At 33.7% G+C, this 12,371-nt stretch overlaps 1 protein-coding gene and 1 pseudogene across 1 annotated transcript; both read left to right on the top strand.

The window, feature by feature from the left end:
* The first annotated feature begins 1,424 nt into the window (after positions 1-1,424).
* LOC131156014 (beta-carotene isomerase D27, chloroplastic-like) lies at positions 1,425-5,304 on the top strand (annotated as a pseudogene).
* Positions 5,305-7,970: 2,666 nt separating this feature from the next.
* LOC131156013 (beta-carotene isomerase D27, chloroplastic-like) lies at positions 7,971-12,022 on the top strand. Its single transcript, XM_058109468.1, has 6 exons — positions 7,971-8,199; positions 8,362-8,501; positions 9,999-10,091; positions 10,980-11,041; positions 11,549-11,655; positions 11,868-12,022. Exons 1-6 carry the CDS (start codon positions 7,971-7,973, stop codon positions 12,020-12,022), a joined length of 786 nt encoding a protein of 261 aa, XP_057965451.1.
* Positions 12,023-12,371: the final 349 nt, after the last annotated feature.

Genomic DNA, 12,371 nt, shown 5'->3' with positions numbered 1-12,371 from the left:
ATGTGACATTTTTGAAATCTCGAAGAAGGTTTAGGTCATTTTTGAAAAACTTTAGAGAAAGTTAACCTTAGAGGAGGTCTTTGTCTTTTTTTCCAAATTTCAGTAGAGGTGAGTGTCTTTTACCCTAAATCTTTTTAATTATAGTTTGGTGATTAATAAAGTATTTTTTTTCTTTCACTTTTTTTTTTTTTTTTGTTTCTTTTGTAATATCACTAGGATTAACATAGAATATAAACAAACTAGCAACCAACAATGCTTAAGACCACGTTAAGGGTATATGACCTATCACAAACTGTTCAAATTCTGTTGTTTCTCATCTGCATTCCCCAATTTGTTTGCTCAAGATTGCTTGCTTTGCAAATTACTCCCTAGTTAAGGATTGTAATCACACTTTTTATATTTGGAGAGGTCTCAAATTTAGATTTGTATTTTATTTGAATAAGATGTAATATAAAATTATATTAGAATTTGTTTAGATTCAATCAAATTCAGATTCAAAGTAAAAAATTCAAACTCCCAAATATAGCGTGTTGAAAGGTTGTATGGTTCAAGAGAATTGAAACGACAATCATTCCAAAGTTGAAAACACAATAAAGCTTCATGCTATAATAAGGAAAAGACTTAGCCCCTAGCTCATAGGAAAACCTTAGTCATAAGACCAACAATGCCAGCCTCCTTTAGCATCTTTCTTTTGAAAAATGTCAAACAAAGATAGTCAAGTTTACTCTCTAAAAAATAATTTACCTGATCATATTATTTATAGACAATAGATATTTAGACATAAATATCATTCAATTTATCAAGTAGGCTTGGTTAGTTGCAATTTCCATTTATACAAAGAGGATTAAATTATTTGGACTTAGGGCTTGGTTAGTTGGTGTCACCCTATCTAACAAGTGAACTTTTTGTTGGGCTTTTGTGGAGTCTAATTGCGTTCAATCTGGATTATGACCCAACTTTTCTTTAATAAAAGATTTCTATCCTAAGGCTTAGTTCATGGAGCGAAGGATTGGGCCGTAAGGCTAGAGCCACAGCATATAAAATGATTGTTTTGGAGTGATTAGAGTAAGCGGTCATACTTCGCGAGAGAGCGAGAGAGAAAGAGAGAGAGAGCTTTGCGCCGTCGCACTCTCTTTATTTTTATTTTTATTTTTTATAATTGTGAAATCCCTATAACTCCATGGACGTAGGCAAAATTGTCAAATCACGTAAATACTGTCTTGTGCGTGTGATTGATTTTTCTTTGAGATATATTCTTTCTCTATTTTTTTTTCACATATTTCAGGAATTTTTTGTTAATTACCAACACTTTTGCCCCCACTCAACTAAACGAAATACTCTGTTTAATTAATGCTAAGCCTTTGCATGATTATTTATCCTTAAAAACATTCTTCACCCTAAGCAGGATTCCCTCTCTCTAAAACATGGAAGCAATGCTGCTTCTACAAAACAAGTGTCATTTCTCGACAAGTACTCGCCAGAGGCAGAGGATGAAGTCGAACTACTCTCCTCGAGTTCAGGTTGTGCTGGCAAGGCCTGTGCATGACATATCCACCACAAGAGCAGACCGAGCGGCAAATTTTTGTCACAACAATAACTAGTTCCACCGAATTGCAATAAACCATCTTTCCCAGAAGGTTCAAGCTACAATGGGTTCACTCCTTCCTTCCTTTTCTCTCATGCTGTATATTGGCCATTCTTTAATTATTTCCTTACTTTCCACAAGAGAAGAAAAAGATATGTAGGGGATGAAAGAGATAACTCTTTTTCCTTTTTTAATTAAAATTTTAAAAAATAAAAAGCAGGGCTTAGAAACGGTAAGAGTGGGTACGAGAGTTTGGTTGAGGCAGCTAGGATGGCGTGGCAGAACTATAGTCCCATCCAACAACCCGAACTTGTTAGCACAGCTCTTGGCAAAGCCTTCCCAAAGCTTATTCTTTCCATGGCAAGCTCTTTCTCTCTCTCTCTCTCTCTCTCTCTCTCTCTCTCTCTCTCTCTCTCCCCCCCCCCCCCCCACATATATAAATATATACATTCAATGTTGCCTTACCTATGTTAATTGATTGTTGCTGGAAGAGATTGGTCACAAATGCGAGAAAGTAGACACCATAGTAAAGAGTAGATATTCTCTATAACTTAAATTCAGACCTTGTATATGCATTTGTGTATATTTGAATAAAATAAAATATAAATTTATATTTTTTTAGTTTCAATGAAAATATATTTTTAAAAAGTAAAAAAAAAAAATATACGTGAAAGTACGTAAGAATTTATTTTTAAGTTGATTATAAAAAAAATAAGAAAATGATTTGAATATATTTCAATATAATTTTATATTACATCTAATCTAAATCTAATACAACTTTAAATTCAAAATTTATCAAAATATAAGGTAAATAAAATTATTATTTGGACATATTACACTTTCCAAGAATTTGTATTCTTGGGAATGTCTTAGTGACAAATAAAGGCAAACGTGGTCTATATTGATTTTTGTGCCTATGGGACACTTTCGAAACAAACTCTTAATAATTCAACTGTTTTTCTCTGTATCAGGATTTTAGACATAAAGTGTAATAATAAAAAAAGTCAAGGATGATAATACTACATTGTGATATAGTACTAAATTAATGAACAAATTTTTATATTTTATAAGTTGTCATCATTTAATTTTTCAAAATTTATGACGATATTTGAATAAAACTTCACTCTAAACAGTAATTACAATTGAAAATATAATAGTAATTTGGTTTTCTTCTTCTTTTCATCTAGTTCTTATATTTTTCAAATATACCAAAAGAGAGAGAGAGAGAGAGAGAGAGAGAGAGAGAGAGAGAGAGAGAGAGAGAGAGAGAGAGAGAGAGCCCAAAGTGAGAAAATCGCCCATCATACATTTTTCAAACATGACAGTCAATTCATAATTGCAGCATTTCATACCATGGTTTACACTGACATGCCAATAAGTGTACATGCAGCAACAACACCTTAACACATGAGATTTGAAGAAGCAAAAAGTCTTTTTCAAACATTGTATCTGTTTAGAGTTTCTTCCATTCAAGTCTCAAAATTTCTTAGGGGTAGGCAAAAGGAAAAACTTCCACTGCAATTTTGGGAGTGGATATGATACAAAAAATGGAACTCTTACCACTCTTGCAACCATGCAGCAGTTAGAGTTTCAACTTGTGTTGGCCACCCCAACATTGCTTCATTCTTATCCATTGATTTCTCTCTCTCTCTCTCTCTCTCTCTCTCTCTCTCTCTCTCTCTCTCTCTCTCTCTCTCTCTCTCTCTCATGTTTTTATTTGGAAAAATGTACTATTGATGATGTTTGGGGAATGACTAAAAGGGCAGATCAGGACACTGCTGCCCCACTCAAAATTTGCAAGAGAGTTCTTTGCTGCCTTCACCAAAGTGTTTTTTACTTGGCTCGTTGGACCCTGCGAGGTATGAACAGAAAATATATCATGTTTTAAGCTTTCTCTTATTTTATCCTTTTGCTTAAAATATTTAATTACGAGGAAAGAAAAGATCAAAATACACCTAAATTCCACCAAAATGGGTTGAGTGTATATAGTTTTCACCGAATGAAATGAGTTGGATAGGAATGAATGACTTATAAGTTCCATTTGAGTATAATAACTTTTAAAAATTTAGGCACAAGATTGTGTTATTCTATTCAATCATAACAATATACAATCTGATAGTGAAATTTGAGAAGAATGATTCAAATTTATTCCATGTTCTAGATTAATAAAAAAAAATTCCACGATCATTTTTTTAATAGTTGAACTTCTTTTGTATGCTAATATATTCTTACTTATTTTATATGACCTTAGAAGCAGAAAACATAGGCATGACCTTGACTAACTATTTAGGAATAATCTAGGACAATTGAGTAAGCACTGCTTTCCGACTTGCACTTGCCCTTGTTCAATGCATGTGTAAAATTGAATATGCAAAAATAAGTAAAGAGTCCAGTTGAGATGACTCAAGTCGTAAGAGTGATTTTTGACTTTGATGACTCTAAGGTCACGAGTTAGATTCTTCCTTGAGAGTTTATTCTGGTGAATTACAAGGAGTGCAACAATGGGCGGACGGCTTTCATCCCTCCGGATTTGGAGTCACATCGTAGTGTCCAAAGTGGCGCAATAGTCGTTGTAGTCTTCGGCTTATCAAAAAAGTAAAATAAAAATAAAGAGAGATCTAGAAAGCGTTGAAAATATATACATAGCCTTGTTGTTATACTTGAATAGATTGTTTTTTTAATGACATAACATTTATTGAAGTCTACTATTAAATCTAATAAGTTTGGACTTGAAAATTTGTAATCAGGTGAGAGAATCAACCATTAATGATAAAAAAGAGAGGAACGTAGTCCACATAAAGAAATGCAGGTAGTCATTCCATTCTTTATTCATACTAATAATTTTTATTATGAAATATTGCTAGCGGTCCAAATTAATTATCACTCTGCATCTTTGATTCATTCTATACATATTTTATAGTAACTGTATCAAAATTTTATATTGTGACAATAAATTGTAAAAATAGATTGTAACAATAAATATTCTTCTAATGTATTTATACTTCTTCCTAAATAAGATATTCCTCATTTCAAAATTAAAATTAAATTTATATATGTGCTAAAACTTCATTTTTTAAAAGATTGCTTTGAAAATCAAGCTGAAGAATAGGCATCACGGCCTTGCATCCATAAATAACATGGATCAAATGATTGTGCCACACATGAGATGTGCATCTGCTTAATCTGCAGTCATCATAACCATTCATCTTCATGAAATCATCCTTAATGTCGAGATATATACTTCTATACATCAGCATTTAGGGTCAACCCTCAACTGGAATTTTCTTTTCTAAAAAAACAAAAGCAAAAATGGGGTTTCTGGAGGAGTCAAATTGTGTGGGGATGTGCGTTAACCTGTGCAAAATGCCGTCCCAAAGATTTATCAAGGAGTCGCTAGGAATGCCGGTCAACATGGTCCCTAGTAAGCATTAATTCTTCCCTTTGGATATATCAACACTCCACTGCTTTTTTAGTGGACTGTCAAGTTAATAAATAGCACTGAATTTCAACTTGTCACCATAAAGAAATAATATATATGGTGGGCAGCTAGGGCAGGCAGGGAGTCCCACCATATATGCTCATGAAGAATGATGAGAGGCCTAATAAGAACTTAATATCCTTGTGATTCTGCGGATTTTGAAGACATGAGTTGTGAGATGATATTTGGCCAGCATCCTCCAACAGCAGCCCACGATCCTGCATTGAAACAGCCCTGTTAACATTTCCCTCATCATGTGCATCGCGCAGATACAACATTTTTCCCTTCCTATAAGCTCTTTCTCCTTGTGTACTACCACACTGCCCTACTCACTCTTGCCGCTGCAGCTACACTTGTAGCCACATCCTGGAATTCCCCACTCACCTACAGAATTCCTTGGTAAATATTCCCTCCTAATCGAAAGAAAATAGTAAGAAAGTGACAAAAAAAAATACCCCCCCGACCACCTCTAGGAGTTGCCTATAAAAAGGATGGAACCCTTACGCCAAAGCCAAAAGGCCCCCACGAGGTGTTAGAGAAAGAAGCCCTGTTGTGCTTAATTGAGCAATTAAGCTAGTTCTAGTTCACTTTCATTCCCAAATATCCCTCTTGCTGCTGATCATCGATAACATCGTCAAAATACCTGATCTCTACCCACAAGTTCCTGCAGGTAAGTAAGCCACACCCTAGCTACCTCGGTAAATTAATGATCAATGAGTTTTCGAAGTTTCTGTGATTCAATGTGAATCATTCTTTAACTCTCTATATTTCTCAGCCGCTAGTTAGTATATATTTTGTGTTTTCGAATTAAGGGGCTCACTATCAGTATTGGTGTTTTAATTTGCCACCCCAATTAATTATTTTGGTGAAGTTACAACAGTAAGTAGCTAGGTGTTAGTGAGGTTAGATTTTACAAACATCTGTGTGCGCTTGTGTGGTGACTGATCATTCCTAATTTTTCATGTTGTTGCGTATGCATGCACGCGTGATAGTGTAGAGATTCATCCTTCATGCCCATTTATGATTCTGTATGTTTGGGCAGTGACCTTAATGTTTGCACCACCTTCACCTTTGGGCGTTTGGTCTATGACTGAATTCAGCTCTGGATCATGCATGGATATCATTTTGAATCTGCAAAGAGGGAGATAGTGGATAGGTGACTTCTAGGAGTGTTTGAACAGTGAAAAATCAGCAAAGCTAGGCGGGAGAGGTACGTAAGTGGAGTAGGAAAAGATTATCGGTTGGAGCTAGGTAGCAGGTGTTGCAGCAATTGCTTTTTGCTTTGAGATCCTATAGGTGTTTCTTCAAAGAGACTCAGATAAATAAATAAATAAATAAATAATTAAAAAAACAATAGAGAAGTAAGATTGATGTTTGGTCGCAAGTTGCTCCATGATATGGAGAGGTGTTGTGGGTGAGTATAAGTTGTAGGGTTGAAGGTGAGCATGGGTGGACGTAGGGTGTCTTCCACTCATGGCCTGCTGTTGAGTTAGAAAACTAAGATTTGGTGATGTCTTTTCCGTTGTCACAGAGAGTGAGATCATTCGACAGCATTGAACCATTGGTAGTTTAGGGACAAGTGTTTGATATGAACAGGGTGACTGTAGGTCTCTGCATTTAATGACTACATTTGAAATCTTTGGGCAAAAGGCACTATACTCCCTTCAAATTTATAACAAGAAAATAAATTTTTTAGTCTCCTAAGATTTAAAAAATTCAAAGATCCTCACCTGAAGTTTGTCAAAAAGACACAAACCCTCTATTATGTTTTTAAAAAAAAAAAATTGAGGAAAGGTATGTGTATTTTATGCAAATTTTAGGAAAAAATTGTGACATTTTTGAAATCTTGGAAAAGGTTAGGATCATTTTTGAAAAACTTTAGAGAAAGTTAACCTTAGAGGAAGTCTTTGTCTTTTTTCCAAACTTCAGTAGAGGTGAGTGTCTTTTACTCTAAATATTTTTAATTATAGTTTGGTGATTAATAAAGTTTTTTTTTCTTTCATATATATATATATATATATATATATATATATATATATTTTGGTTTCTTGTGTAATATCACTAGGATTAACATAGAAAATAAACAAACTAACAACCAACATTGCTTAAGACCCCGTTAAGGGTCTATGACCTATCCTGCACAAATTGTTAAAATTCTTTTATTCTCATCTACATTCCCCAATTTGTTTGCTCAAGATTGCTTGCTTTGCAAATTACTCCCTAATTAAGGATTGTAATCACACTTTTTATATTTGGAGAGGTCTCAAATTTAGATTTGTATTTTATTTGAATAAGATGTTATATAAAATTGTATTAGAATTTGTTTAGATTCAATCAAATTCAGATTCAAAGTAAAAAATTCATACTCCCAAATACAACATATCGAAAGGTTGTATGGTTCAAGAAATTGAAACATCAATCATTCCAAAGTTGAAAACACAATAAAGCTTCATGCTATAATGAGGATAAGACTAAGCCCCTAGCTCATAGGAAAACCTTAATCATAAGACCGACAACAAAAATGTCATTTTGAAAAGAATAGTGTTATGCAATGCTAGCCTCCTTCAGCATTTTTCTTTTGAAAAATGTCAAATAATGATAGTCAATTTTACTCTCTAAAAAATGATTTACTTGATCATATTATTTATAGATAATAGACATAAACATCTTTCAATTTGCATCCAATTTATCAAGTAGGTTTGGTTAGCTACGGTTTCCATTTATACAAAGAGGATTGAATTATTTCGACTTAGGGCTTGGTTAGCTGGTGTCACCCTATCTAACAAGTGAACTTTTACCCCCACTCAACTAAAAGAAATACACTGTTTAATTAATGCTAAGCCTTTGCATGATTATTTATGCTTTAAAACATTCTTCTCCCTAAGCAGGACTCCCTCTCTCTAAAACATGGAAGCAATGCTGCTTCTACAAAACAAGTGTCATTTCTCGACAAGTACTCGCCTGGGACAGAGGATGAAGTTGAACTACTCTCCTCGAGTTCAGGCTGTGCTGGCAAGACCTGTGCATGACATATCCACCACACGAGCAGACCGAGCAGCAGATTTTTGTCACAACGATAACTGGTTCCACCGAATTGCAATAAACCATCTTTCCCAGAAGGTTCAAGCTACAATGGGTTCACTCCTTCCTTCCTTTTCTTTCATGCTGTATATTGGCCGTTCTTTAATTATTTCCTTGCTTTCCACATTTTTTAGAGAAGAAAAAGATATGTAGGGGATGAAAGAGATAACTCTTTTTTTTTCTTTTTTTAATTAAAATTTTAAAAAATAAAATGCAGGGCTTAGAAACAGTAAGAGTGGGTACGAGAGTTTGGTCGAGGCAGCTAGGATGGCGTGGCGGAACTATAGTCCCATCCAACAACCTGAACTTGTCAGCACAGCTCTTGGCAAAGCCTTCCCAAAGCCTATTCTTTCCATGGCAAGCTCCTTCTCTCTCTCTCTCTCTCTCTCTCTCTCTCTCTCTCTCTCTCTCTCTCTCTCTCTCTCTCTCTCTCTCCCCCCCACATATATAAATATATATACATTCAATGTTGCCTTACCTATGTTAATTGATTTTTGCTGGAAGAGATTGGTCACAAATGCGAGAAAGTAGACACCATAGTAAAGGGTAGATGTTCTCCATAACTTAAATTCAGACCTTGTATATGCATTTGTGTATATTTGAATAAAATAAAATATAAATTCATATTATTTTTAGTTTCAATGAAAATAAATTTTTAAAAAGTAAAAAAAATATATGTGAAAGTACGTAAGAATTTATTTTTAATTTGATTATAAAAAAATAAGAAAATGATTTGAATAAATTTCAATATAATTTTATATTACATCTAATCTAAATCTAATACAACTTTAAATCCAAAATTTATCAAAATATAAGGTAAATAAAATTATTATTTGAACATATTACACTTTCCAAGAATTTGTATTCTTGGAATGTCTTAGTGACAAGCAAAGGCAAACGTGGTTTATATCGATTTTTGTGCCTATGAAACACTTTCGAAACAAACTCTTAAGAATTCAACTGTTTTTCTCCTTATATTGCTATCATACATTGTCACCATACATATTCACATGAGATCTTCATGCAAAATTCATCCTTTATTAAAAAGAATTAAGTTGGTTGTGTATCAGGATTTTAGACATACAGTGTAATAATAAATAAATCAAGGAAGATAATACGACATTGTGGTATAGTACTAAATTAATGAACAAATTTTTATATTTTATAAGTTGTCAACATTTAATTTTTCAAAATTTGTGATGATATTTGAATAAAACTTCACTCTAAACAATAATTACAAATGAAAATACAATAGCAATTTGGTTTTCTTCTTCTTTTCATCTAGTTCTTATATTTTTCAAATATACCAAAAAAAAAAAGAGAAGAGGAGAGAGAGAGAGAGAGAGAGAGCCCAAAGTGAGAAAATTGCCCATCATACATTTTTCAAACATGACAATCAATTCATAATTGCAGCATTTAATACCATGGTTTACACTAACATGCCAATAAGTGTACATGCAGCAACAGCATGTTAACACATGAGATTTGAAGAAGCAGAAAGTCTTTTTCAAACATTGTATCTGTTTAGAGTTTCTTCCATCAAGTCTCAAAATTTCTTAGGGGTAGGAAAAAGGAAAACCTTCCACTGCAATTTTGGCAGTGGATATGATGACACAAAAAATGGAACTCTTACCTCTCTTGCAACCATGCAGGGGCTAGAGTTTCAACTTATGTCGGCCACCGCAACATTGCTTCATTCTTATCTGTTGTTTTCGCTCTTCCATCTCCCTCTCTCTCTCTCTCTCTCTCTCTCTCTCTCTCTCTCTCTCTCTCTCTCTCTCTCTCTCTCTCGCTCATGTTTTTATTTGGCAAAATGTACTATTGATGATGTTTGGGGAATGACTAAAACTGCAGATCAGGACACTGCTACCCCACTCAAAATTTGCAAGAGAGTTCTTTGCTGCCTTCACCACAGTGTTTTTTGCTTGGTTGGTTGGACCCTGCGAGGTATGAACAGAAAATAAATCATGTTTTAAGCTTTCTCTTATTTTATTCTTTTTCTTAAAACATTTAATTACGGGGAAAGAAAAGATCAAAATACACCTAAATTCCACCAAAATGGGTTGAGTGTATATAGTTTTCACCAAATGAAATGAGTTGGATAGGAATGAATGACTTATAAATTCCATTTTAGTATAACAATTTTTAAAAATATTGGCACAAGATTGTGTTATTCTATTCAATCATAACAATATACAATCTGATAGTGAAATTTGAGAAGAATGATTTATCTTTATTCCATATCCTAGATTAATAAAAAAAGATTCCACGATCATTTTTTTAATTGTTGAACTTCTTTTGTATGTTAATATATTCGTACTTATTTTATATGACCTTAGAAGCAAAAAACATAGGCATGACCTTGACTAACTATTTACGAATAATCTAGGACAATTGAGTAAGCACTGCTTTTCGACTTGCACTTTCCCTTGTGCAATGCATGTGTAGAATTGAATATGCAAAAATAAGTAAAGAGTCCAGTTGAGATGACTCAAGTGGTAAGAGTGATTTGTGACTTTGATGACTCCAATGTCACGAGTTAGATTCTTTCTTGAGAGTTTATTCTGGTGAATTACCAGGAGTGCAACAATGGACGGACGACTTTCATCCCTCCAGATTTGGAGTCACATCATAGTGTCCAAAGTGGCGCAATAGTCGTTGTAGTCTTCGGATTATCAAAAAAGTAAAATAAAAATAAAGAGAGATCTAGAAAGCGTTGAAAATATATACATAGCCTTGTTGTTATACTTGAATAGATTGTTTTTTTAATGACATAACATTTATTGAAGTCTACTATTAAATCTAATAAGTTTGAACTTGTAAATTTGCAATCAGGTGAGAGAATCAACCATTAATGATAAAAAAGAGAGGAACGTAGTCCACATAAAGAAATGCAGGTAGTCATTCCATTCTTTATTCATACTAGTAATTTTTATCACGAAATATTGCTAGCGGTCCAAATTAATTATCACTTTGCATCCATGATTCATTCTATGCATATTTTATAGTGACTGTATCAAAATTTTATATTATGACTATAAATTGTAAAAATAGATTGTAACAATAAATATTCTTCTAATGTATTTATACTTCTTCCAAAATAAGATATTCCTCATTTCAAAATTAAAATTAAATTTATGTACGTGCTAAAACTTCTATTTTTAAAAGATTGCTTTGAAAATCAAGCAGAAGAATAGGCATCATGGCCTTGCATCCATAAACAATCTGGATCAAATGATTGTGCCACACATGAGACGTGCATCTGCTTAATCTACAGTCATCATAACCATTCATCTTCATGAAATCATCCTTAATGTCAAGAAATATACTTCTATACATCAGCATTTAGGGTCAACCCTCAACTGGAATTTTCTTTTCTGAAAAAACAAAAGAAAAAATGGCAGGTTTCTGGAGGAGTCAAATTGTGTGGGGATGTGCGTTAACTTGTGCAAAATGTCGTCCCAAAGATTTATCAAGGAGTCTCTAGGAATGCCGGTCAACATGGTCCCTAGTAAGCATTAATTCTTCCCTTTGAATATATCAACACTCCACTACTTTTTGAGTGGACTGTCAAGTTAATAAATAGCACTGAATTTCAATTGGTCACCATAAAGAAATAATATATATGGTGGGCGGCCAAGGCAGGCAGGGAGTCCCACCATATATACTCATGAAGAATGATGAGAGGCCTAATAAGAACATAATATCCTTACGATTCTGCAGATTTTGAAGACATGAGTTGTGAGATGATATTTGGCCAGCATCCTCCAACAGCAGCCCACGATCCTGCATTGAAACAACCCTGTTACAATCTATGTACGTCATATTCTCTCCGACTCTCCCGCGCCATTTCATTCTATTACCTATACGACAATTAATGCAAAAATGAAAAAATCTACATCATTCAACATTAGGTCTATGTCCGTGGACAATTCACCAATAGTGTAATTAGGAACCTTTACTAACAATGTAGGCTTCACTCTTACTAATGCCAATACATATTCGTACTTAATTTAATTCACCTTTGTCTTTATTTTCTTGATTCTTTTTACTTAAGCATTTCTTCTTGATAGTGTTGAAATATTGGGTTGATAGTCAACTATTCTTCTAATTAACTTTGAAATTCTTTCCTATTCTAGAGACAATGTAGATGTCTAGTAGGTGTGGACAGATTCATCATACATGTAGCTTGATTGTAAGAAAAATAGATTGATTACAGGATCTATA

Source organism: Malania oleifera, chromosome 5 (assembly GCF_029873635.1).
Source record: "Malania oleifera isolate guangnan ecotype guangnan chromosome 5, ASM2987363v1, whole genome shotgun sequence".
NCBI lineage: Eukaryota > Viridiplantae > Streptophyta > Magnoliopsida > Santalales > Ximeniaceae > Malania > Malania oleifera.
Note: the sequence above shows the minus strand (reverse complement) of the source record. Positions and strands in the feature narration are given on the sequence as shown.